This window comes from Bacidia gigantensis, assembly GCF_019456465.1.
Source record: "Bacidia gigantensis strain McMullin 20006 chromosome Unknown contig_245, whole genome shotgun sequence".
Taxonomy (NCBI): Eukaryota; Fungi; Ascomycota; class Lecanoromycetes; order Lecanorales; family Ramalinaceae; genus Bacidia; species Bacidia gigantensis.
Window position 1 is genome coordinate 7065 of NW_025408601.1, and position 27637 is coordinate 34701.

Consider the following 27637-nt stretch of genomic DNA (forward strand, 5'->3'; position numbering starts at 1 on the left):
ATAATAAAATATATATTTAATTTAATTTAACTTCCTTTAATATAGTTTATTTATATAATACTATATATAATAATAAAAAATTATAAGTTAAGTACTAAGAAAGTTATTTTTTTCTAAAAGTTAAATATATCTAGTAGGCTTAAAGCTTAATACTAATTTCCTAATACTAATTAGCTTAATTTAAAGATATATAATAATATTTATTAAAGTTAAAAGAAATATAATCCTTTATAATAATTATTTATTTAAAATATTTTATAATAAAAGATTATAAACTCTATAAGTAAAAATAATAAAGTAGAATTTAATAAAAAGATTATATATAATACTTTAAATAAATTAAATATAGACTTTATAAATAATAAAAGCTTATTAAACTCTAGGCCTAAAGTAGATAACCTTAATATTTTATAACTTATATTAAATAATAAATATTATAAATAAGTAAATTATATAATTATAAAATAACTTTATTAATAATATAAAGATAGTAGAAATAAGGAAATATTAATTAATACTAAGTAAAAAATAATATAAATTATATATATAATAAGCCTTTTATAATCTTTATATAATTATACTTTTAAAGATAATAAATACTAAAATAATAATAATAGTAATATATTTTTAATTTATATATAATATATATAATAGTAGTATATAATTAATAAATATCTAACTTGAGTTAAATTCTATAGAAATAGATAAAGCTTTATAAATGCTTAGTTAAGAATCTTTAAAATATTCTATACTTAATTATATTATAAGTCTAAATATAAAGAATTATAATAAAGTTAATTTTAGAAAAGTATATAAAGTATTAGCTATAATAAAAGTAATAATAAGTAAACTAAAGTAAATAATATAATTATAAATAATTTAAATATAATATATTTTATTTATTATATTAATAATAAAAATAAATACTTAAAGCTAGACTTAATATAAATAAAGTTTAAAAAGAAGTATAATATAAAGTTAGATAAATAAATATAATACTAAAGATAAAAAGTAAAAATAATTATAAATAACTTAAATAGTTTTAAAATATTTTTAAAATAAGTATTTAAATAGTAAAAAAAACTAAATAAAACTTAAATAAATATAAATAATATTATAATAATTCTTAATAATGTAAATACTATAAGTATATAAATATAGATTAAAATTAAATTAATAATAATAAGTAAAAAGAATAGTTATAAAAGCTTATAAAAGCGCCTTTAGTAATATTATAGTAAATAGTATATAGATAAGATATAAGTAATATAGTTATATAACTTAATAATATTATTAATTTATTATTAATTTAATATAAATATATAATATATAATAGATTATATTAGTTTTTATATAAATATTATAAACTATACTTTTTATAATAAATATATAATAAAGTTTAATTACTTATAATATAATATAAAAATATAGCCTATAGTATAATATAAAATATTTAGCTATTTTTAACTCTATTATAGAAAGTATTTAAAAAGACTTAATTTTAAACTTAAAACCTTTTATAGATAAAAATATTAATTAATAAATATTTTACTTATAAAACTAGGATATAACTAACTATATTATAAAATTATTTAATAAAATTAAAAACTATTAATATTTTAGTTTAAATTTTTTAAAAATATAGTTTTTATAATTAATAATAAAGTTACTTAGCTATTTTATTAAAAAACTAGAATATAAGAATAAAATATATAATTATTAAATTTTTAATAACTATTAAAAAATTTAACTTTTTAATTAATATAAAGCTTTACTTATATTTTAGACTACTTATAACTAATATAAAAATATATTTTAATAGAAAAAAAAGATATTATTATAATTTAAATTATATTCTTTTTAGTTTTATAGAAATAATAATATTAAAGGCTTAGTAAGTATTATAAACTACTCTTATATAAAGATAAATATATATAGACTAGAAAGTTAATATATAATAATATTTATTAAGTATATAAGTAAGGTTTTTACCTAAGATAAAACTAGTTCTCTATCTTAGTTTTTCTTATTATTTCTAAGCCTTAGGAGCTAGTTTTTACCTCTAAGTAAACTCTTAACATTTTAGTAATCTTATAGCCTTTATATTAAATATCTAGGTATCTTAACTTAAGGCTATTATTAAGTAGGTTTTTCTCTACTTTAAAGCTATTAGTTTTAAAATAAAAGCTTTTAGTATATTTCTCTAGCGCGACAACCTTAAGAGCCTTATTAGCGTCTAGAAGCGCAAAGTACCTAGTGACATCGTACTTATATAAGAAAGTAATATTTTTATTGTATTAAGGCTGCTATGCACATTTAGTGGTATCGACTTTTGAGAAGGCGCTTGCTCCCACTTAAGTAGATGACGCGTCGTCGCTAGCAACGCCGAAAAACCAATGTCTAGCGTCGTTGAAGTTGGGATCTTCGATGCCGCGGTCGCAAAATCTATGTCCGTTGAAAAGAGCATAGCGTTTATTCGAATTGTCATTATATTAGATGTCTAAGTTTATGATAAAGAGTTTGCTACTCATTTGAAGGTCTGGCTTACTAGGGCGCCATTGTTTCCTATCATTAGACCAGCCTCCGCGCTGTTTCCGATAGTATAAGTATACTTTATCTATGATCTTGTCATTTAGCTTGTCGCTCAAGTCGTTCAATTGTTGCCTTTACGCCCTAATCAGAGGGGCTTTGTAACCTAGAATAATACCAAAGCTCTGGCCGTTCAAGCTCTGGCCGTTATATCAGTCGGTTGTCGCGTTGAAAAATCTTGAATACGTGAGCTTATATAAATGGTAGCGATAATCCCTCTTCATCTTCTCAAAAGCGCTGTTCCAGATCTTGAACAAATACTTCAAAAATTTATCGCTTTCAATCTCAGCCAAAGTCTCGCTTATTTGGGTTTGACAGTCTGACCTAAGGGGGCCTGCAGGTTTGACTAAGCATGCTTTGGCTAGTTTGGCAAATCCGATGTCGTTTCCAGTTGGACCGCGTAGGATTCATCATTTTGATAGAGCATTCACCATCGCCAAGCTTAGTCCACGGACCACTAGCGCCTGGATATGCTGTATCACCAGTTGGTAAGCCTCTAACGCGATGAATTCACTAACATAGACATAGAGCGATGGAGACTCCCGTAGTACAAGGCCGATATGTTACGCAGGATATCTGTACGACTTGAAAGATTGACCTTATAAACATAGACTAGGGCAGTCTCCACCTTGGAATGTCGGACAAACTAGATGTTGCCATTCTCATGTGGTACCCATACCATAATTTCAATTAATGTCAATGTCAGGCTATTAGATCCAACTATCGGCAACGAGTACGTGGCACCCCATCAATGTACAGGCGAACATAAGACCTGACTCTTCGTCCGCAAAGTTGTGCAAAGTCGAACATCAATGCTATACGACGCAATATTCTCCGCAGTCACAGATGTCAAAAGTCATCAAAGCCTATGGACGCCTCGGTTACGGTAAGGAGTAGCTGGAGGTTACATAAGGTTCCATGTGACATTTCAGCATTGGTGGTCGCTTCTTCAACAGTAGCTTGCATATAACGTGCTACAGCTCCTGTACAACATCGAAGAGTATCGCATGGACAGTGCTACTCAAAACAAAGCTTGTACCGCATTCTAAGCCATCTTGTACAACATTTACAGATGCTATAAAAGCCTCTACGTCTCTTTCGTCTTTTATCTTTCTTCACAAACAAAAATCATTTCAAGATCAACCAAGCCCTCAAAGCACGCTTGCAATCACTCAAGGTAGGTAAGCCACTATCTGCTTCAAAACACATATCTGCCAACTCTCCACCTCTGTTGTGCCTCTGTCTTTCAATTTCTTGAAGCTGAAAGTTCTGCAGAAGCCCGATTCAACACTACAAGACCTGAATCCTCACCACACACAAGCTACGGAAATTTTGCAACCAAAGTCACCATGTGTCAACCCGCAAACACTAAATATCTGAAATGCGGCTGCGAGTACTTCCACGCCAACATCTGTGCCAATCATCGAGCAAGGCAAGGTTGTCGTGGATGGCACTTCTACCGCGTCAACGAGCAAGTTCCATCCACAAGAGAACTCTGATATTAGGGCTGACTCCGTCATAGATACACTGTCAACGAGTACTGTTATCAGCACGGTGGTACCGGATGTTGAAACCTGAGAGAGAGACTGATGTGCGAGCCATGAAATGACTGATCATACTCATGGTGGTGGAATAGCGTGGTCGACAAAGATGGAGCCTAACATTCTTTTATGCAAATTTCTTATGTACAAGCATGCACGATGGCATCCATTGATTGACACCATCAAAGAGGAGCGTGTACGAAATGGAAGGAGTCTGACATTAATTTGATAGCCACATTCTGAATACAGATCTTAAGGCTAAACCTATCCCTCATATTGTTTTACCATCGCGCGTATTCAATCGAGTGTCTTAGAGCTCAAGTCCTAGGAGATGTTGGACAGCGGTGGCGGGAGCCAACGAAAGTATACCCCGGCCATGACCCCATCGTACAAGAAAGAGCACTTCCCTACTTTATGACGCTTTGAATAGCAGATACTGACCATGCTAGGCACGATGCGCTTAATGCCCTCCAAAGCCGCGTCTGCTGGTCAAAGAGGAGGGCTGTTGTTGGGAGGGTGGGGGTGGTTGTTGTGCGTTTTTGCTGGCCAGCCCGTTCTTCCCTCGCCATGCCCATTTCCACCCACATCCATCAACCTTTCGTTTCTCCCTACTCCAACCTACAGATACCCTCTCAACCCAACACCCTGCTGGCGAACTCTCAGACAGCATACGACCCCCCACACAGGACTCCCACCTAACCCACTCGCATATAACCTACATCCGTACGAGTCGGCCACATCATTACGACCAGGACAATTGATGATTTGCAGCTTTCCGCAGCATCTTGTAAAGCGGCTATACCAACAAAGATATAACAGAAGAACTCCTGCCGCCTGGAATCTCCGACATTAGCAGCCCAAGTCGATATTCTCTTCCCGCTTCTCTCGACCAACGCTCCTCATTTTCTTAGAACCGAGCAGCATCCAGAGATATTGCCATTAATATGCCCCTACGCCGGGGACGAGCTAAGTATTGGTTTCTCCACAAATCGGATCGAAAATATTCTACCTGAGCGTAAGTAACGCACCCAGGAACACTGAAAAGGAAAAAAGTACCATCAGCCCGATAGTGTTCTCCTCCTCCACTGATATGAAAGTTTGATGAGATAAAAATGGTAGACTTGGGCGGTATGAGCTCCGTTAAACAGCATTTATCGGCCATTCGAGTGTTCTTGATATTGGATCGACGGGATCCCCTGTCAATCCGCGTATACAGGATAGGTTCTCCAGCCTTGAGTATCTAAAGCCTTTAAAAGTAAGGTCTGCACCCCTCAGCCTTCGAAGTTTTCCCAATGGGGCAACGGATCCTTATGCAAATCATTCATATTCTCAACATCTAGCCTCAGCTCTCTTCTCTCGCTCGAGTGAAGGGCGCTCGAATCGAGGTCAGGCCAGCATTCTCGGCGCTTTCTACCTCTAGAATGGATGGTGAGCAGACTATTGGGGAGAATGCTCAAGTCTTGCTTTTTTGTGGATGTAAGCACATCGCTGCCTTCGCTTCATCCCATCCTCTAGGATACTAATGGAAGGATATTGGAGCTGGGGGCCTGATGTTTGCAATAGCAGTGAATGGAGTAGAGACGGGTAGCTGCATAAAGTAACTCATACCATGGTATGGGTTATTTTCTGCGCTATGTCCAGCTTTAGTATTAGGCCGTGGTCATCGGATAAGTGTTGGGGTTGCTAACCACAGCGTTCAAGGGCTATATCAAAATCGATAGACAGGATAATAGTTGGGATATTGTTAAACAAAAGTGTCAGTATCAATCGTCTCTCTACGGGACAGAGGACGATATGATCAGCCCACGGGTGACAGCACTGTATCCCTGTCACAATAAGTGTAGTGCAAACATCGATGCGAGACGGCTCCTCTCACTAACACGATGCATAGTATAGATACAAGTCCTCACCAAACAAAACTCTACTTTGCTGACCTCCAACCGCCTCAACAAGTCCTTGCCTCCTCTACTATATACTTCTTGCTTTTCTATCTCAATATATAAAAAATCACCTACACCCAGGTTATCTAATACGGAGAAATAATAATAATAAATTATAACAATCTCATTATAATATAATAGTTACTCCTCCTTCTTAACCACCCCCGCTCACATACCTAGTCAACCTCCACACTAACCTCCAAAGAATTCCAGGCCCCCTAATTATCAGCTAACACCACGCTCCACACCTGCGATCCTGCGCATTAGAGGAGATGTCCGGATAGTCAAGAGTACCGATCAGGAAGAAGAAACACCAGCCTCGAAAATTGCAACATCTTCATCAAACCTATACCCATACCTCCGCCCCTCGCGCCTTCAATTCATCTCCAGTCCCACCCCACTCGCGAGCACAGAGAAGAAAGCAGAATACCTCTCCCCGTTTCCCTGCCTACCAACACCGCGCGTGATGCAGCTATTGCATCTCGAATCCGGGCCGCCGTCCAAAGTTATCCCTTCAACCCCACTGACGGCCCAACGCTTCTGGCTTTGTCGCTCGGAACGAACGGACGCGGCCCAGACCGCTCGACATGGATCGCGTCGGCCCTTGCAATGCCTGGCTTGAGTTACCAGCTCTCTCATCGTACGCCACCAGACATTAATCTTAAATAGTTGCCAAATCCAGCCAAAATTTGAACTAAGGTAAGCGAGCCTTTCCCTGGTAGAACTAGCTGATTCTCCTTCAGGAAAGCATGAGCGCCACCATAACACCTTTCGCAAAGTCGGCAGATGTACAAAGATCCTGCCGTCATCTCCAAACAAGCTTGTTCCCATTATTGCCTCGCGCGAGACGGCAGTGTCAGGACCCTTCAGATGGACTGCTAAACAAGGCGCTGAGACTGCTTGAAGCACACTAACGCAAGTCTTTGGAGCTACTGTCCGGCCCCCCACCACTGGTATCACCCTCCACGTTTGTCTAGAAATCTACTATCAATTCTCTCAACCCTTTCGGTTCTAGCGGGTCCGAGGGTTAATTTCCCGATAGGGCGACTCGCGAGCGTCGTCAGAGTCGATCATATGTTTGCTAATCTCCCGGAGGCTATCCCATCTTGAACAGAAGTTTACCCTAGATACTTTAATCACCAGCCACATGGTAACCCATGATGATCTGTGCTATTGTTACATTCCTGAAATGGAATTGTACGGGAGCCATGGCGTTTTCTGCAACCACTATTGCTTCCAGCTTCGCATCAAGGCAAGCCTGCGTGTGGAAGTCGACTAGATTGGAAAATCTGGATGTTTTGGCCGCCCGCAAGCAATTATGATCGACTTGAACTATCATATGGCCAAACTCTAGACATTTAACATAACCAAAACGGAAATCAGCTCGCTTGAGAAATGACGAGGCGCACTTAGACTGATGATTTGGAAGCAGACCTGTTGATTGTCGGGCTTTGAACGTCGAGAGGGTTAGGCGTGTGGGCTACTATGGGATAAAAGAGGTAAACCTGTAGAGATGGCGGCAAAAACATTGTCTATTTAAACAACGAACGCCCTCGTGGGGAGTTGACGCAATTGCAGCACACAGCATTACACTCCTTTCATTGAAGTCACTATCGTTAATAGCATTCCTACTCAGGGGCTCTCTACCCCCCAACCCCCGTAAATACTTGAATAACCCAACAGCTTCCGCAAGACAATGGCCAGCTCTTCAGCATGGAAGGATCAACTGAAGTCCGTGGAAGGTACATATCATGTGTTGTACAAGCTCTTGAACCCTGGCGATATTGCTCTTCCTGCTACTGATGGACTGGATTCGACTGCTATACACCAATTCTTCAACAATTACTGCAGAGGTGACGATGACTATTACAAAATTGCCCCTAAGCAGTCTCAGCTGCTTGGGGTACCCTATCCAACGTACATTTCCAGCGTTTTCATACACCAAGCGGTTGCTGCGAACGGAAGCTACGAATGGCACAAGCACAGGAATCGACCTTACAATGATTATCGCTTGAAGGGTGAGTACAAGCACGTCACTCAGCCTGAAGTTTCGACTTTGGAATGGGGGAGACTTTAAGGAGCTATTCATACACGACATAAGATACAACGGTTCGAACAAGGGAGTGCTGAAAGGTGGTTATATCATGCCTGGCAGGGCTCTTGGCGGTGCATGTAAACTGTATGAGCTTCCAACAAATCTCACCACATTCTTGCACTCTAAAACCTGGTCGGACCTTTTCGAAGCTTCGACATCCATCTGGAAAGGCGATAACGACATTACTGCAATGCGCGCTTATTACCCTGCTCCTGGTGAGATGACTCTAATCATTCGTCCATATGGCGCTGGGCCCACTGTGAAAGAGGATGTCTCTTTGTGGACAAGGAATGGAGTACCATTTGACCGAGTTCGGGCTGCTTTTGAGCAGATTCAAGATAGCTCGGCCGTCAAGTATGTATTCGACTTCTCCGTAGAAGACACTGAATACTACCATGTATGTAAGCTTTGGAAGTTCAAGCTCTATCTTTGTTTGAAGCCTCGATATTTGCTAACTAAACGACATCAAGCTCGCTGACAATCCCTTTCATCACTATTCAACATGGATTTCCGCAGAACATCTGAAACAATATCTTGGTAAACATAGGGACTGGGACTATCCCGTTGAAGATTAGCAGACTGAAGGGCTCATTCAAGAGCTCAGCGAACAGCTACAGCCTTCAGAGAATGCTGAGCTTTATCAAGACCGACTAGTCTATAGGGAGCACGGGATGGCCGGTACTACCTTACCTAACAGTTCCAAAGGTAACTTAAATCCGTCTCAAGAAGCCAAACTCACTTACGATCAACATTGCTGTTTCATTCCACTCCAAGCCGAGAAGATGATCGCAGCTGTTGGAAAGAGAAAGGGTACCGTCAGCCAGACTTCAGTCATGAATAAGATCTCTGCCCCGAAGGTGAGCTATCTCCTTTCGATTAAATCCATTTCGTCTCAGTACTGAATGAATGATTGCAGCTTGCGAAAGAAGTATTCAAGTGGGATCCCGCGAAACGCATGGGGGCTCCACATATTGCAGAGGTACGTTCACACGCGATCCCAATTCATATGCACCAATCTTACAGGTTTCTGTCCGCGCAGTGGCTTCGTTTGTCTGCCTTCGCGTATGGTGGAGTCGTGAGCGAAGAAGAGACAGAGGCCTGGAACTCAAGCCAAATCCAATTGAACATGGTGTTTGGCTCCTCTGAAACCAATTCCGTTATGTTGAGGTAAATTAAGCGTTCCTTATATCCCCGTGTTGAAGTGGCTACATGTTACTTACTTGAGACACCTAGAGTCGAGAAAGCCTGGCAGGAGTTCTACAAATTCGAGCATGAATTGCGGGCACTCTACAGAGCTGCTGACAAAGATGCGTCATTTTCACCTGTGACAGGTGAGTTGCTTGTGCTGATAAATCGTGATCTTGAGATCTTGAGCTTTCACGAAGACAATGGAGCCTGGACCTAGAAAAGCACCCCTTTCAATGGGAACGAGCATCTCGAATGGTGTTTCGAAAAATGTCCTTGCCTCTGTTTTACCATGGGGTATATAATTGGATTATATTCGAAGTCGGGACTCTTGGGTTGGGAAAAGCCTATCTTCGACGTAGATTTCTACCCATTTACCCGCCTCTTCTTCACGAAAGGCGAGAGTCAGGTTGACCTGAAGCTTTTGAAAGACGTCTTTGAGGATAAGAAGAAAGAGCTCGAACAACATCTATCGCTGCACCAACAAGAGCCACCAAATGCCCCTGTGTCGGATGCACCTCTGTTTGTATCACAGTCCATCAGCATGGAAGTTATTGACGAGAATCCGAACATTCTTCAGAATGGTCATGATCAGTGGCAGGATGGCATTCTGGAAGAAAATGAGGCGGCTATGCAAGAAGAGCCTTCCGGACCACTCGAAGTCAACTTTGATTCCAGACTGCACACCGAGGCCATTGAAGATGCTCCCTTTGTATTGCGCTCACCAATGGTTGACTCCAAGCTTGAAGATGAACAGCCTGCTTTTCCTGAAGTCGAAGAGGTCAATGGTGATACATCAGGGCCAAAACCCTCCGCTGAGACTTCTCTTCTGGGGACTCAACCTCCACAAGCCAATGGGTCTACTTTTCTGGACCTCAACAATCTAGCGAATGCGACCCTTGAAGATCTTGAGGTCAATCTCATCAAATCAGATGAATTCAACCGTGTTCAAGCTCTCGATGACGTCTTTGACCCCAAGGCATTCGGCCTTCGTAACACATTGACCAGCTCAGGGAACACTGATAATGAAACGGACCAGGCAACGAATGAGAGCGGTCTCCCTATGATGAATAGAGAACAAAATTTGGAAGTCATGGACAATGAGGCAAAGACGATTCATGAGCCAAAGGCTCCGGGCTCGCAATCACGTCAAACCGAACCTCAGCCTGTCAGCTCAAGCGAGTTCCAGAATGAACAAAGTACAGAGCTGAATGGTACGGGACTTAATGACCCAGTCTTGATTATCGGCGGCGTGATTGTTGAAAATCCAAAATTGGTCACAGCAACGGATACTGGCACGTTCGCTGATATACCTGCCTTGATCCAATCAGTCGCTATTCCTGCAACCAGCGAAGCCTTACTACTTGCGCCTCTGACAGATACCCTGGAAGGAGCGAAGCCCTTTGAGCCACCCACGCTCTTGTTGTCAGCGGTGGAAAGATCAGACGTCCAGGTTCCTGGACATTCTTCGACCAGTCTTGATGAGATCAAAGCCTCAGCGATCCAGACTTCATCACGGGTCGGCACTGCAGCTTTGTCGACGTATGAGTTGTCCGTCGACGTCAAACAATTGTTTGGCATTAACGGGCTTTCAGCGCAGCTGTATACCCTGCAGTCCAGCGATCCCACTCTGCCCGTCTTCGAGAGAGTCAAGCCTAATATCACCCAACCACCTTTGAACCCCATCATTGCCCTCTTTCCTTACATGCAAGACAAGGTGATGACGGTAATCCCAATTCAGAACTTTGAGCTTATTTACTCCGAAGATCGACACGATTTCTTGCATGCTCCAGGTTTGAGGATACAGGCGGATATTCTGTTTGAGGGCGCTCTGCAGCCCGTTGCGGATTCTCTGCAGTATCTATTCGGTGAGAAGAATGTTGCACCTAAGAGTCTTCACGTGACTGCTCACCTAGCTTCGGAGCGCAATTGGTCGGTCATGCCAGTAGTCACCACACTTTGCCTGCAGGGCTCTTTTCAGAATATTTCCTTTAGAATTGGTGAAATCTTGAAATTCACGTCAATCGGCGTTGAGGTCTCTGCTACTAAAGTGTCAACTATTGGCTCTGAGAATCGCTGGCGATTCGGGTATGGCTTCTTTGGTTCCCTCCAGATACGCGGATTGAATGGGGGCGACTTGCCAACTCTCGTTGACTACCGTTTGAGGAAGACTGGGGATCTCTATCGAATGTCAATGCGGCTTTCCAGCGACGAATGGCAGAGTGTCTTCGGTATTGAAGCTCTGACAGTAAGCCATACTCTAGTCCATGTCGACTCCAATGACGGAATTGGAGCTGGTATGAAACTGACGTGCTGCAGGTTCGTCAAGTTCAATTTGAAACCTCTTTCTCAAGCAAAGCTTTCAAAGAATCACTGAGCATCCGGATTTCGGCTTTCATGACGCTTAGGAAGGCACAAGTGTTTCTTACCGGACAATACTCAAAAGGTAAACCTTCCATATTACTTGAAAATACGTCTGACTGATTTGTACAGCGGAGAGCTTTCTACAGGCAGAAATCGGCAATTTTTCATGGGCCGAAGTTCGTGAATTATACGCGGAACTGACAGGGCAATCTGTCCCGGCGGATACTGGGGGCAATGACCTTCATTTCGAAAACTTGTATCTGCGTATCTCTAATAAGGGAATCGGCCTTGGCGGTAGCGTTACTTTCAATGGGCATAGTAGTGCATATGCTTTCATCTCGCTCGATACCAACGGGCTCCAAATCAGTGGTGGTATCAAGGACTTCATCATCCCCGACGCAGATATACATATCAAAGAAGCTGGTCTCGATATCTTCGTTGCATCCAGCTCTCAAGGTACGCCAAGCGCAAAAGCAACGAGGTCTTCCAAATTCTCCATCCACGAATGGTCCTTTTCGGTAAGACTGCCAGCTTCGCAGCGACCTTGGGCAAAAGTGGTGTGCGCTTTCTTGGTAAGGTCAATGCCTTCAAAATTGGGCCTCTGGAAGTGAAGTCAGCAAAAGGTGCACCAGACGCTTCCATGGAAATTGTGATGACATCTGATGAGCAGAAGTTCTTTGTAGATGGCATGATCAAGCTTTTAGCATTCGAGGCGAAGATATATCTTAACATTTCACTTCAGCCATCGGTCGCCTTCGACATCGACATTGATATACGCTTTGCAGAGGTTTTCAAGTTCATTTTGAAAGCCAAGGCTCAAAATTCGGACCTTAAGGACCTGTCTAAAGCTGATCTCGATCTCCGAGCGGAATTATCGGGTGATGTTTTCGGCGCGATATGTGACGCCGTCATTGGTGTTCTTGGAAAGATCGAAGAACTTGGAGACGAAGGGTTTCAAGCTGTCGACCAGCAATTGCAATCTGAGATCGGCCAAATGAATCAGCAATTGGAAGGAATGGCGCAAGAGGTTGAGGAGGCCAGGATCAACACCAACACTGAGCGCGCTCGTCGCGATCGACTATTCAAAACCGAGGAGTTGAAGCGACAGAATGCTCAGAAGGAACTTCAAACTCTAAAGGACAACGTGACAGAAGCAAAAGACAAGCAAGCTGCGGATTTCGTAGCAGCGAAGGAGAAATTAAGGCAAGCAGAAACGCATCGAGAAACGATGGTCCAGAACAAGAGGGTTGAGTATGATGATAAGCTACGCAACGCCCAGAACGAGCAATCAAGAGTACAACGGGAGCATGGAGCGCTGGAACAGCAAATGCGGGATAAATATGGCCCTATTCGCATTATGCAAGTCAATCGAGACGGGCAAGTGAGTAAATTGACGGTTCAGCAAGGTGGGTCTTTTCGACATTTTGCCTTTTCTGTACGTCGCTAATGCCAGGTGTACTCAGTCATCGTGAATCAGATAAGACGAGAGTTCGATCAGCTTGAAAATGAATTCAACAGAGCTAATGTCTTCAAGAAAGCAGCATTGGTAAGACATGTCCTCCAATCTATGAGGGCATTATTCCTAACAGACGAATGACAGGTCTTTCCCCTCGGCATTAAGAAGACGCAACTTGAAGGAGCTAACTTCCTCCTAGAGCAGCTTGGAAACGCATGGAATTTCACCAACTCAAAGCTGAACGATGCAGGGTTCAAGTCGCTTGATGAAGCACTCGTTCGCGGAGCTGGTACTCTAGGAAATATCAACACTGGTCTCCAAAATCTGCAAACACAAGGTATCTCCGGATTCATTCGCGCAATACAACAAGACGAAGACCAGAAGGTGGCAGACAGATTAAGGGAGCTTCGTGTCCACGAGAACGGCCTGCAAAAACACATCGACGCGATCAAACAAGCGCAGAGCCTGCTCGACAGTCGACGTCCAGATCTGGAATCTATCATCGCTCGTGCTGACGAAGCCATCTTGCGCACGAAAGAAGACCAGGAGCTTTCAGCTCGCCAAGTCCAATACGATAACAAAGTAGCCAACGAAGCAAGAGTCAAGCAAGAAGTCGAGCAGCTCCGCGCCAACCTGACTCTATTGCACAAAGACTTCAAAGGCGCCATGAAAGACATGAAAGATGTGGTGGAGAAGATCAAGAATGCCGCCTTCCGCATCACTAGGATTGCTGTGCAAGTCAATGCGCGAGACCTCGCGGACGGGAAACCTATGAAGTTCGAGATTGAGGGGAAAGTTGGCGGAGGCAGTGTTGGGCCGTTCACGATTGAGTGGGCGCCTTTTGAGACGCCGGCAGATCTTTATCGGAGGATTGCTAGGAAGGCGATCTCGCTTTGAGAGTGTTTGGTTGAGGGGGGCAGGTAGCGTCTATTCTGGAAGTCGGTGCGTCCTCGTAGGTTTGTGTTCTAAGACGCTTGTTCGATATGTCTTTTGGTGGTAGATGTTTCTCCTTGAGTATAATGATTTATGCTGCGCCAAAATTGCCGTAGTCTGCCTTAATCTTTGCTCGCGGCGAAACCAGTCGCGTATTGACGAGCTGTTATTTTTTTATGACCCCAATACCTCTGAGTACTAGCAATGAAGGAGGAGTGTAATTTCGCTGCAAGCGTTAGGCGAAAATGACGACTCGATAGGAGAGGCAAAATTAATACTGCAAAAGAAATAACGTATGCCTTAGTATAGGTTTTTCTATGTAGGGACCCGTTCCTGCTTCCTTTACGAGATAGACGCTGCTCCTTCCTACGTACTCTTGTAGACAGCGCTCCCTAATTGTATTATTTCCCACCCGCTATTTACTCCTCTCCAGAAGAGGCAGAACTTGAGAACTTGGACTTTCAATATAACATTGGAAAGTGCTTTAAAGTCGACCCTAATGCTAGAAGTGTCGCGTTGGAGTTGTTGGAGTGCATTCAGAGTAAACATGCATGTGACTCGGAAAGTATAGAACTCAATGTCTGGTTCAGCAAGATGGCTTGTTCCGCAACATTGTCTTCCTTGCCCACAGCTTCGGGAGAGTTATTTTATTCAGGAGCTTAGGCTTTGAGAGTCGTATGTTAGAAGTCCTGCTGGTAGACCTGCCCTCCTGCTTGCGAGGTTCCATGCGAAATATCCTTTTATCACCATTGAAGGGTCTCCTATAAGCTCTAGACCACAACACCGTAGATCCATTACCCAACGAGGAGATTACTTTAGGATGTTCTACTACACGGGCGAAGCCGATCAGTTGGGGTTCCTAGCGGCAGAAATCACTTCGCTTGACTTTTTTGGACTGTCCACTCGCCAACTTGCGATGAATACCTCCATATAGTGGGCGCTTTGGATTGATTTTTCATTGCGGGCACAAAGGCAGAACTATCCCATCGGTCAAATGGTTGACCGGAAATGATATATACAGATCCTGGATTGAGACCCTCTGTAAAACAGTCTTATATCTGAAGTCTAGTGACAAATTTGATCAGACCATATTCCCCCAGCTTTTGGCCGACCCTTTGAAAAGAGAAAAAGGGATAGAGGTCTTTGTCGTCGCGAGTTTCTATTCTGGCAAGTAAAATGAGAGCCTGAAGGACGCATACGACATTCACATCATCCTGCTCCTTTCAAGTCTGGGTATGTACGTTAGTAGTGGCTAAATACGATTCGTGCATAAGTTTTCGTCTACTGACATGGTACCGTCGCGCTTGCTTTCTTCAAAACATTGCTCGAGAATGCTAACGAAAGTGCGGAAAATTCAGGGTGTTTCCACAGTGTGTCAACTCTTTTCCCTCCTCCAAATACTGTGAATGAGAGTTTGAGAAAATGCAGGTACGTCATGTCGAGAGCACCTAAAGCGAGTGATCACCAAGTTCGGTGTTAACCTACTCGCGCTGCCATGAACCCGACATCTGTGCTCGTACCTAGGCTCGGTGCCAACTTGGCGCCGTCCTGCGCGACTCCCAGTGCTGTTGAAAAGCCACCTGTGTGGTCAGATGCATCTTTTCAAGACCGATATGCAGGACACGCAGCGGCCATTCAAAATTCGTCCCAGAACGGGTGTTGTGGAGAAGCGATTGCGTAGCCTCTATGCACAATGATCAAGCGACGTCGCTTTTTACTCCACTCAATGAACGGATTGCGAGATCCAAGCTATGTTCCTACCGACATGCTCCTATCAATCACAGCAAAGTCATTGCGTTGTCCGAAAGTAGACATGGATGTATGCATACCCCGCCTGCAGGGTGTCCGGAATGTCAACGTTCCGGTCGGCGACGAAAACCCGACTGGACTCGAGCGCGATACAAGAAGTCGTTTGTTCCTGGCCCTTGCGTCTCATCATCTTGGCATCTTAGATCTAAAGGCTTGTTTCAACGTCAAACAAATTCATCTCCAATCTATTCACAACATCGCCCAGACCGTCATTTCCAAGTACCGCCATTTCCACCATTGCCAACCAACAATGAAATTCTCCTCAGCCTCTATTGTCCTTTGCATGCTCAGTGCCGCGATGGCTTTTCCTTGGGTATGATACCAAAGACGCCTAGAGACCTTGATACTGATGCGCTTCCTCCCAGAATCATGCCAAGCGCGAGGCCGACGCCGACCCTCAAGGGATACCAACTGCGATTCCGACCGCGATTCCGACCGCCCTGCCGACCTTCATTCCGACTGCCCTCCCGACAGGTCTTCCATTCTCGCTCCCCACAGCGCTCCCAACCTTTTCTTTCTAGATACGTCTTTGCTCTGCTAGATGTTGAGGGGCGTGTTTGCGGGCCAAGTAGGAGACGTGGCTCGGTGAATGAGTCAATGCGGTACATGCGATGTTGATCCCACCGCTGGGCTGTCAGAAGACTGCGTTAAGTCGATCTGTTGAATAGAAATTGGAAGATTTCACGATCATTCATATAGCATGGCTTGGGCCATCTCATAGATCAACTCTATGCTAGCGCTTAATCTTGGTAGTAATCGAACAAAAAGCTCTGTCACACTCGCTAGTCCAATATCTGGACTTTCTGCTGAGATTGTTGGTTGGGGCAATCCGAGACCCATCGTACTTACCTCCGAGCCGTTCAAAATTATATTTATGCTTTTCTGGATTGCTTTGGTACTTATGATGGCAATGCAGAAGCGAAGTGCTTACCTAGGACACCCAGTATGGAACTCAGATATTGCTCACGTTTTGGAAATCTGAATAGCACCGCACCCTTCACGACAACATCCGATCTTTTGGCCTACAAAAGGCTGCAACGCTAGGTTTGAGATCCAAGGCTGAGGAATAGAGGAGAAGTACGCTCAAAAGAAGGTGGTCTGGGCCAATCCTCCTAAGTAACACTGTTGCCATGACATGCCATCGCCTCAAGTGATCCCGAAGAGCAGATACGCTGCAAACAAAGAATTTCGGGAACGCAGCATCAAAGGCTGTCCTGCTAGAGAGAGAAGTAAAATACAGCTTCACCATATCATCTCGATCAGCGAGCAGGCAAGATTATCACCTTCTTACACACAGCTGACTCACTGACTAAACGTGGTCAGTAGTTTTTCTCTCCAGCCATACCGCACCCTGGCTGCTTAGCCTTTTGACCCTTTCTACTCGTCCCTGACGAGAATGCCTACCCAGCTATACCTCACTTAGCGCTCTGTCTCGCCAAAGATCTCACACTATCCACCACATCCTTAAAATTCTGCTTATTCTCCTCCGTCGGCATCACTTCACCCTCAACTCCCTCAGTTTCCTCCGCATTATCCCACTGCACCTTGAAGGTCGTTAAGGTAAGGCGCGTATCCAAGCCATACACGTCTTTGTCAGGGTTGCTAGGGAACCCGGAGAGTTGGGTTGTCAGGTCGAGGAGCTCGGTTGTGTCGTCGCTGGGGGAGGAAAATTAGCGGAGAAGGGGGGTAGCGAGAGGATGGGGAAGTGATGACGAGGCAGGGCGGGTTTACGCTTGGATTGAGCCAGTCTTAACCTCGATGTTCTGCAAGTCTTTGCCCAGGTGGCGCGTGACTTTGACGTTGGAGGGACGATTGGGCTCGCCGATAAATTCGATCTTCTGAGTCGTTGAGGTCTCGCCTGACAGAATTCAGCTATGGGCAGAAAGGATGGGGGGATGATGGGGGTACCGAAAGGCTGGGTCAGAACGATGGAGAACTCGCCAGAAGGCGGTGGGGCCATGATGCGAGGCATGGTGTAAAGGGTTGGATTGTCGTCAGGAAGATGATATGCTAATTTGGCAAGCGTCGGTGCGTGGAATTAGGTGAGTGGGTGGTCAAGAGTTGTACGAAGGGGCGGAAAGGGTTTTTACTCATGATGTCATGTAGTCGAAATGGATGACGTAGTGGACAGAAACATTGAAAATGACCTCGATTTTGCACGATATTCTGACTTTAGCCAAATAATTTATCGTGGTTCGTCAAAATCGTCAAAAGCAGTAAACCGGCCTCCTGATTGCTGATGCTCTGAAGCATCACTCGGTTTTGATATGCTATCTTCAAGCCTTCCAGGCTCCAGCTCGAATAGTCTAAGTAAGCAAAGCCATTTCCTTCTTTGTTTCAGGTAGAATGAGCGATCGTTCTTGCACGGGCCATGTGTGAACATGCTTCAAGCAAACTTGAAAATGCATTTAAAAAACGTCCGTCTATGAAATCATCCTCTTTCAATCAGCCCTCTCAGTGCCGAACTTGCCCGAAACAACCTTAGGGTTGTTACGTTCATTGTTCTCCATCACAGCTTATTATAGATAATTCCTCAAAGAATTCTCGAAGTCTTTGCGCCATTGGTCAAGGGGCGAACTGCCATGATTGACGTCGTCGATGTCTATAAGTTTGAGGGCCGCATCTTTCTGTCCCTGAGCCCTGCCTACAGCTTCAATCCAGAGGAAGGCATCACGATAGATCTAGATAAGGCACGACATATTATTAGTTCAGTTCCTGGTTGAATCTTGGGGGGGCTAAAGTGCGCCCGTCATGGAGAAGAGGGATTGTGATCACTTACACTCCTAGCTACGTCTTTTGCACTGTAGTACTTCCCATTTTCTCTTACCATACAGGAAATTCGCAGTCGTCGTAAGTTGGTCGCCTGGCTTAGGATGGTGAAGGCGGGATGATTCATTGCCTTGGTGGCAGCGCTCCAGCCCCAGCCGCAGATTTCCACCTCGGAGATGAGAGCTCGATTCTCTGCTCCGACAATGGCAAGGAAGCCATGTAAGGCCATGGTGTCTTCCACAGAAAATACGTTTCCACCATACAGTATTGCTCGGGCTTCCTCATAAGTGGCTTTGTTCAGAAGTAGCATGTTAGGTAGGATATGATTCTCTGGTGCAGCGTAACGGGCTGGTTCAGGCCTGGTTCTACCCCAAAACCAAGTCCTACCACCTTTTGCGCGTCTTATGCCGTTTCCACTCTCGTCTCGTCCAATTACGGCCCGCTTGACCGTTCGTCGATACGCCTTGTCGGTAGAAATGAGACCAATTCCGTCTGGATCGGTCAACGTCAACTGGTAGATGCGATTACGAAGCTCTGGTGGTAGTTTGGCAAACGGGAAAATCTGAGATTTCGACACTAGACGGTCCTTGACTCCTGCATGGTCCACTTTGGGCTTCTTTCGTGACGTGTAACCTTCGTCTTCCGACTCGACGAAATAATCGTTATCTCCGTGCTCTAGTTCATCGCTACTCTCGTAGTATTTGACATGCTCTCGCTTACGCTTTGATGCGCGGATGGGCTGTTGAGAAGATACCATCATGCGAGATGAGTTGATTTAAGGGTCGATGAAGATGATTGAAAGAGTGGAGAAGGAAGGATTCACAAGGCGAAAGCTCTCCAGAGCCAGATGTGTCAAGACATTATTCACGACACTAGAAGGATGGTATATCATATACTAATAGACACTGAAGATGAATGAAGTGTCGCAATCCTACACGTCGATAGTAGGATGAAGTGTCGAAAGGTGAGGCAAGAACACAGTGCCAAGATATTGCATTACGTAAGCAGCCCCCACTTCCGCCCCCTTAGAGGAAAGAACGCCACAAGGCTGCTTCTCCCTATAACTTCGCGTCCCCTATTCACCTAGTCAATCGATAGTTGCCCACAAGGACGAATTGCTCGCATTCTTCAAAGAAGTTTCTAAGTTTTAGCAACCTGGATATTCTAATTATAGTGGTTAAAGCGAAAGTGTTCAAAGTAGGTCTATCAATAATGTTGGGAGCCTTCATCCCCTAGCAGGCTTAATATAGTTGGCTTAAATATATGCATTATGGTATTTTCTTTAAGAGGTGCTCCCTAGAATTATGGATAAATCACTTCTCGCGTAGTAAAGTTATCATAATGAAGGAAATGCTAAATCTCAAAGCGTCGTTTAGCAATCCACCTGCCCTATAGATAAGCAAGATTCAAACATCATCGATGAGCCTTCTTCCAACATTAAAGTACTTTGAAAACGTGTCTACCACTGCTGGCATCATATGATTTACAAGGTATGTCGCCTTCATTCGCACTTCCTTCAAGCAATCGCGTCTATCAACTCGCGCTTATCGGTCATAGATACACCAATTCTTCTGTAATCCCCATCGCGCAGATGTTCCAACAGGAGGCACTTAAGGAAGGTCCAATGATCTCCATACGGTGCTCTAGCTAGCATGCAATACAAACTCGTAGTTTCATTTTCAACCTCGAAATCTGGCTGGTCGACATCTAGATGTACAAGGGGCCCCAGTCGGTCTTGTGGGTCCTTCCCTTCAGGTACCATATCCTTGCCATCGACCATCACGATCCATGTCTTCTTCAGAACATCATTGCGTCTGAGTCTGAGTGCTTTCAGTGACCCTTTCAGCACAATATGACCGCCAGAAACAAGCCCTGTTGTGTCAGCGGATGCGTATTGAATCGAGACATCCTCGACCGAGAAAAGGATACCTCTATCCTCGGGCGTGCCAACATTGATGACTCCATCAAACAGAGGCCCAGGAAAAGCTGGGAGCTCGATATCGCGCAGGTCGACAAGACAGTTGAAAATTGGCTTGACGGTGATGATCCAGATTCCATAGAAGCTCGCTTCACAGGAAGCGCCGCCACATTCCAACCACGTACTCATCTTGCAGTATCACTCGCATCCGCTTTGCGATTCCGGAGATTGCAACCAGTTTGTCCTTCTCCATCGTGAGCTGACAATTACTGTAGATCTCTACGATACGGGGCCAAAGTTGGTGCGCAAAGAATCTAGCCTGGCCCAAGTTCCCGTAGGCGTCGTCCTTCGGTTGCTGGGTCCAAGCACTTGAGTCCGACTTTTGCCTGTTTTTGAAGTATTGGTGGAAGACCATTGGGATATGCTTCTGCAGCGGCCAACTCGGCGCACTCCCAGATGACTTGGTCACGACAGAAATGCAGGACTCTTCGTGCCAGCAGTCGTTCTTGAACTACCCAACCTCTGTAGTGAAGGGGTGACAAAGACAGCTGGTTCTCCCAGTAATGAAAATCCCATACCGCATATGTTACGGTGGAATCTGATGAAGAATCTAGCCAGCCGAAGCACAGATCCACACAGAAATGGGTGAGAAGGTCAGGCCTATGATGGTGATAGAGGCCTTGAGAACTGTCTTCTGCGCCAGTTGCGGAGATGTTGCAGAAGGCATTCTCATAGACCTTTTCCATCTGCGCTGCCTCCCTGATCCAGTCAGATAGGTCTTCCTCATCTTGTATTTTGCAAAGCGAATCAATCCAAAGGTAGCGAACGGGGAGATGCTTCCGAATGGCGTCAATGACATTGACGAAGGTCTTTGGCAAAGCTGAGATTTCAAACCCATTTTTTAGCTGAGGAAGGTTATCATTTGTAAGTCGAAATATGTTCGCGTGCCCCCAGCGATGGCTCAATGTTACATACTCCGTGCCTGATACTTCTGATAATCCTGAAGCGGTCTCGATCAGCCTGACGGACTCTAAAGCACCTGAATTGGGTTGTAGATCCACGAGTCTTGTAGGAAGGTATCTTGATCGACGTATATTCTTGCAGTGCTCATGTTCATTGTCGCAACGAGCGAGTCACTGTTTCGCGAGGTCCCATGACTCTTCGGAATCAGTCGTAGCAGCGATTGGCCGTTTGGAGACGATTTTTCCAGCATCTGAAATCGTATATCAATGCATAGTCAGTACGATGTTGCCAGGTAATATCATTGTGCAAGCTGCACGATACCTATGTAAAGAAACAATGACTCACCCCTGAGTGGTTGGAAGATCATCCATTGGAGGAAAGATCTACCCTTATCTTTCATAGCCTGCGTCAACATATTCGAGTCAAAGTCGACGTAGAGAATATAACATTCCAACATCCCCAGGGACTCGGCCACCGACTTTGATAGTGATTCGGCTTTCTGAAATATCGCATGTGTCACGTAATCTCTGGGTGCCTGACGCCGTAGGTCGTTTCTCTCATCTTCAGTCATGTGACCCACAAGAGCGCAACAGCCTCGACATTCATCCTTCAAGGCTGAGTCCAGACTATCAATAGTCTCATGATGCATATAGAAGGCTGTAGACCCGTCATCAACAGATGTCAGCGGCTCCACTATGTGACGAAGAATATCATCGCAGCGCTTGCAGAACATCGTCACTGTTTGCTGTCTCATACATTGACGAATATGCGTCGTCATAGAAGAGTAAGATCGCAGTAGTCTAATACAAGATAATTGAAGTTGTTGATTGAGAAGGAAGGAGGGAAAACGAAGACAGAAGTAAAGGCAACAAGGCTGAAAGGCGGGCAGCATAAGTGAATTTCCCCAACTGCCTGGACCTTCCATGGGCATGCATCATTACCCATACCCGCCACCCTCAATATTGTCCAGATTCATCTTAATGCGCTGCCACGTATAGTTCTGTTACAATCCTGCGCGTAGCACACAGCCAGATTGGACAATGTCCTCCATCCGAGTTCGCACAACATTCTAAGACCTCTGTGGTGACGTCTGAAATCACGATTAGGGTAATGGCGACGAGTAGAACAGGCATTTGGCGAGGACTTTAAGCCTTCTACGAAGAAAAAGGGGGAGCCTTGCCTAGTAGAGACCAGCATTGACGATGAACTACGGCTACTTCTGAGCACAGTATTAAGAGTGTCCCGCTACAGATACGACAAGACATTGATGGAAGCCGCAGCCGTCTCGGCATTCCATCAACAAGTCGCTGCTCATAACTACAGCACATGGTAAGACTGAAACCGAGAAAATTTGCCGTCATACTACGATATCTCCTCCTCGCCATGCTTTTCCCCAATCTTCACCCTCACGCCATTAGCCCCCCTAACAGGCAGCGGAACGAAATATTCTCTGGCCATGAAAATATCCTTCTCTTCCGTCTCATACAATCTCATTACTTTACCGGCACTACTCCGGAACAGACTCGCAAGGCCGATGTATAATTCTGCATGCGCGAGAAATTGGCCCAGACAGTTCCGGGGGCCTTTGGAGAACGGTACGAGGAAGCGAGAGAGCGGTGATTGGCGGGTCTTCTCCTCCTGTTCTCCTCCTTTCTCGGCTTGAGCGGAAGAGTCCTTGGGCACTGGGACTTTGGGATCGCCCAACCAGCGGTCGGGTTGGAAATTGTTGGGGTCAGGGAAGATGCGGGGGTCGTAGTGCTGGTTGTAGATGTTCATGCCGATGGGAGTGTTCGCTGGGATGGTGTAGATGCCGTAGGTTATGGGTGTTGGTTGAACGTGGGAGAGTCGCTGTGCTACGCCTATTGAAGCGCGAAGAGCTATCATGGTGGTGTCAGCTGAGATATCATCTAAATACTAGAACGACTCGGTAATCCGAGGGACCTACTTTCTTGTATCACCGCGGTCAAATACGGAAGTCTTTCGAGTTCACTCAGAGTAGGGGCCCTTGAGTGATCTGGAAACGAATCTTGGAGTTCCTTTTCTAGTCGCGATTTGATCGTGGGGTTTCGTAAAATCTCGAAGCATGCGTGAGACAGTGAAGTGGATATAGTGCCAATGGCAGCAACGCAGATAGCGGTGGCTTCTTGCTGCATCCGCGTGATCGATTTCTCTTCTGGTGGTAGAAGATCGGATTCCAGGATATCATGGAAGACTGTGCGGTTCTCTGACTTACTGTGTTGGTCCTTAGCGTCAGCACAGTGCGCACCTGTAATGGAGTAGAGTTCTTGAAAGAGCGATGGATACTGATTCTCCAGTCGGCAGAGTTAGGTATGACGTACTTGAGAGTCTCGTTCTTGCCTTTTTTCATCCTGACAATCTGAGCGACTATCCCCTATTGAGCATCAGCAAATTTGATGAACTTTAGGAAACAGTCATCTCTTTGAATCATACGTTCTGAAAGTCGAATATTGCCTTCATACTTGGATTCAAAACTGCGACCCACGACTCCGGAATCGATTGCATGAACTTGAGGAATTGAGGATAGTGTCCGGTAACATGGACAGTTTGCGCCAACTCCCGGTTTGATTCGAGAAAGGGATTCTTCTCATCCAGCGAGTCCAAGAAGTTGTAGCTCCACGCAAACGTATAAGCGAAGATGTTCTCGGCAGCAAATGAGGCCCACATGTCCGTTAGGGACAGCACCTTGTCTTTATCTTCATAGTCCTTTCGCAAATGGTTCAATAGTGTCGTCATGCGATCTTGAATCTGTGGGACTAGCTCATTGATGGATTTCTTTGAGAAATATGGGTTGATAGCCATGCGGCGTTTGTGATGGAGCTCATGTTGGGCAGTACCGTGAGTTGACAGCGGGATTCCGAAACGATCATTCCATTTGGTAAGCTTGTTGTACGGTGCGCTTGGAGAGTAGAGGGTATCAAAGAAGAAAGGATCTGAAATATGGACCTCGGAAGGCGAGATGCGGATAATGGGGCCTGTCAAGGCACGATCGTCAGTTCAGTACATCTTCACAGTGTTTTCAAAGGCGGACCATATTCCTCGTGCCATCGCTTTATCTGTTCAGAGAATTGGCCGTCTTGGATGATGTCGTAGTAAAGCTCCACCCACGAAGTCGCGGCAGCAAGTTTCGAGCCTGGAATCTGCGCGATTGGGCTAAAGCAGAGCCTGTATATAACAAGGAGAGAACTGTATACCAACAGGCCGATAGCCCCGTAGGCTAGAGAATTGAGTATCGAGATCATGTTGTACCATCAGCTGCTATCGGATTCAGAATGAAGAGATGAATCAACGCTTTGCGAGCTATTTTACCTCTAGATGTGGGGTGACAAAGAGGCTAATGCACGCCATGAATCTTTGCTTCTTGGCCTGCAGCTCACCGCCGTTAAGCGAGAAGTCTGGCCCACGGTCCACCGAGTTTCTCCGATGTCGGCGTTTCTTCCCCGCTGACGGCGTGCTTTTCATTTCAATCTGTGCAAGACTCACAAACATTCATGATAGATCATGTTGAAGGTGATGTCTGGCCTGACAATTCTGTTTTGGAACAGCTCGCAAACTGTCACACATTGCAGCACTATGCCACAGTCTGCCGTGGTGTCTAGCCTTAGGCCCGAAAGCGCCCAGGAATAAGAAGCCTGTGAGCGCTACTAGGGTAGCCTCGAAAACCTTTCCCATGTACACAATATAATCCTGGGATACCCCTGCAGACTTGCGGCAGATACGGAGGAGGCTCGAACGGACGTCTTCGAACACTTCGTTCAAGCAGAACGATATGGATAGTCTAATCTGCGTATGGTGCGTATAGGAATGAAAGCCTCAAGGGGCAGGTCTGGGTGGCTCAAATTGTTCATAACCTGGCGGATTGTGATGAAGTCCACCATCAAAAGGCAGGACATTTCGTACTGAGTTGACGGGTACGATACACAATGCAGTTCAACATGATCCTCGCTAGCTGGTACAACGATCTCTCGGTGAGCCTACATGGAGGTCATAATCGGGCGCCATTTCTTGCATTTTCCATGAGAATAGACTCCAGGGACCTCTCGCGTCAATCGTCCATCCAGGTCGTCTGAGGCCGCGCGTTGCCAAGATCGCAAGTTGCATATATCTCGCAAGACAAAACCATTGCCACTGTAGCTCACGTTAGCACTGATACTGATGGTTCACCTTGCTAGCCTACATTTGAGACTCGGAGACCGTCGTCTTCAAGTGTAACGAGTGCAAGACGAAGAACTTCTCTGCGTGACATCTCTGCGTCTTCCCTGACCACTCTGCGCCCATAGCGCTCCCTCCCTTATCTTTACTGAAAGATCTACTCTGATTATGCAGCTACAAGACCCAGGCTCAATCTAGCGTAGTCGGTATTACGTCTAATGTATCATGCTATCCTTTGTCAAAGGTTCGTGGTACGATGCGTCGCTCTGCCTTACGGATGATGTTGACTGAAGGTTGCGTCAACTGAATATGCTGTGCCTCACCCTGTGGAGCTGTAGCAGAATCATCGACTGTGACAGACAGGTTTCATATTTCTTGGCATGTGATGCTCGCAAGCGAAGGTGAGGAAGTAGCGTCTGCTTTGCCTCACGGGTACGTCCCACCAAATTCATTGCCTCACATCTTGTACCACGCGAGCCATACCCTCAACGCGCGTTCCAACGATCATAGCACCGCCAAATGCCATTACTTAGAGTATGGCCGCCAAGACAGCCTCTGAGGCCCCTGCGTCAGAGGCAAAGATCAACTTTTAGACGGTAGCAGCCTCAGTGAGGCACACCTCAGAGAAATAGTAAGGCAGACTTGCGAGTGGCTTCGAAGGCATGGTCTCATAGTTGCTAGTATGATCTGCGTGATCACATAAAACTCATCGTGTATCTCAAACGATTTGATTCTACCAAAATTACTTGGTTTTCGTTCAACGACAAAAATGGACCAGGAATTCTCGAGCTAATATCTATTTCCTTATCCTCGAGAAACAACATGCACTTCAGTCTGAACCTTCAAGTACTGTGTATTTTGTTACCACTATTATTTCGCACAGTAACCACTGCGCCAACACAAATTGCAGAGCCGCCTCCTGCACTTGTCAAGCGCGAAAGGCTACCTGATTACGCGGAGGAACGCACACGACTTATAGACTTGCCTACCAGGAACAGCCCCTCTGAGAGAAAAGACAGCGCAGTCCACAATGACGGTGGTCATGACAGAAAAGCGATGGGTGGATCACCATGCGAAGGGAATGATTGGGTACAACTACTTCGACTTGATTTTCTGCGACAAGTTCGAGAGAACCTTCTGTGGCAGACACAGCCTAGAGAAGGGTATCAGCGGGGAAGATTTCGAGGGTACGGTCGATTTTGTGGATGGGCCGTACGAGGCGTTCCGGGACGAAGGCAGTAAGTTGTCCCAGTTGTAAAATTTCATCTCGATTTTTCGCACTTGTCTAATATGCTGTAGCTGCACTAGATGGCTGGAAAGAGAGGAAGAAGCGTTTAAGCTAGCTAGATAATGGATAAAAGTACAGACACATATGCTTTGGGTAACAGCGGCTCTATGAAGGTAATTTGCGATGAAAAATGCCGTAATCGAGGGCCGATATGTTGAAAACGCTTGAAGGAGATAGAGCTGAAATAGCTGAACCGAGTCACAAGATATATTGGAGATTTAATCCGATTTTAAAACGAACAAGGGAGTGTGGAGACTGAAATTTTCCACTCAATATTAGATTCGCGACCATTTATCGACCGCGTCTCCCCATGCATAGAACATGATACTGTACTGAGTCTCACCGAATCGGTCGTTACCGACTATCTTGGTAGGTAAGAGATCGAACAGCCCGGCAGGCAGAAATGAGGGGGTCTTGGACTACGCGTGAGGCGCAATTAGGGTGCCAAAAATATTAGATGCAAGTGGCTTGCCTTGTACTCTGTCTTTCTCGGCTGATTGCAGAAGTCCCAATGCTGTTGACCCACGGAAATCATCAACGGTTTATCAGGCTCTACTTCCCCCCAGGCTTTTTGTTGGATGCGGTATATGTATTGTCCTTCTAGTGAAGCCTCCTTT

General features: G+C 44.8%; 4 protein-coding genes across 4 annotated transcripts; 1 reads left to right on the top strand and 3 right to left on the bottom strand.

Annotated features, from left to right (window-relative positions):
• Window positions 1–7766: 7766 nt before the first annotated feature.
• KY384_005100 (uncharacterized protein) lies at window positions 7767–14067 on the top strand (the record flags this gene model as incomplete). Its single annotated transcript, XM_044813602.1, has 12 exons — window positions 7767–8088; window positions 8204–8562; window positions 8744–9022; window positions 9082–9144; window positions 9205–9332; window positions 9399–9496; window positions 9713–11598; window positions 11670–11796; window positions 11844–12232; window positions 12292–13120; window positions 13178–13260; window positions 13315–14067. 12 exons carry the CDS (start codon window positions 7767–7769, stop codon window positions 14065–14067), a joined length of 5316 nt encoding a protein of 1771 aa, XP_044668903.1.
• A 4364-nt stretch (window positions 14068–18431) lies between these two features.
• On the bottom strand, window positions 18432–19441 carry KY384_005101 (uncharacterized protein; the record flags this gene model as incomplete). The annotated part of the gene is made up of 2 exons (XM_044813603.1): window positions 18432–18593; window positions 18692–19441. 2 exons carry the CDS (start codon window positions 19439–19441, stop codon window positions 18432–18434), a joined length of 912 nt encoding a protein of 303 aa, XP_044668904.1.
• Window positions 19442–20197: 756 nt separating this feature from the next.
• On the bottom strand, window positions 20198–22133 carry KY384_005102 (uncharacterized protein; the record flags this gene model as incomplete). Its single annotated transcript, XM_044813604.1, has 4 exons — window positions 20198–20713; window positions 20778–21026; window positions 21178–21599; window positions 21950–22133. The coding sequence occupies 4 exons, from the start codon at window positions 22131–22133 to the stop codon at window positions 20198–20200; spliced, it is 1371 nt and encodes a 456-aa protein (XP_044668905.1).
• A 791-nt stretch (window positions 22134–22924) lies between these two features.
• Window positions 22925–24822, bottom strand: KY384_005103 (uncharacterized protein; the record flags this gene model as incomplete). The annotated part of the gene is made up of 5 exons (XM_044813605.1): window positions 22925–23457; window positions 23508–23794; window positions 23902–23954; window positions 24014–24479; window positions 24689–24822. The coding sequence occupies 5 exons, from the start codon at window positions 24820–24822 to the stop codon at window positions 22925–22927; spliced, it is 1473 nt and encodes a 490-aa protein (XP_044668906.1).
• Between the last annotated feature and the right edge of the window lie 2815 nt (window positions 24823–27637).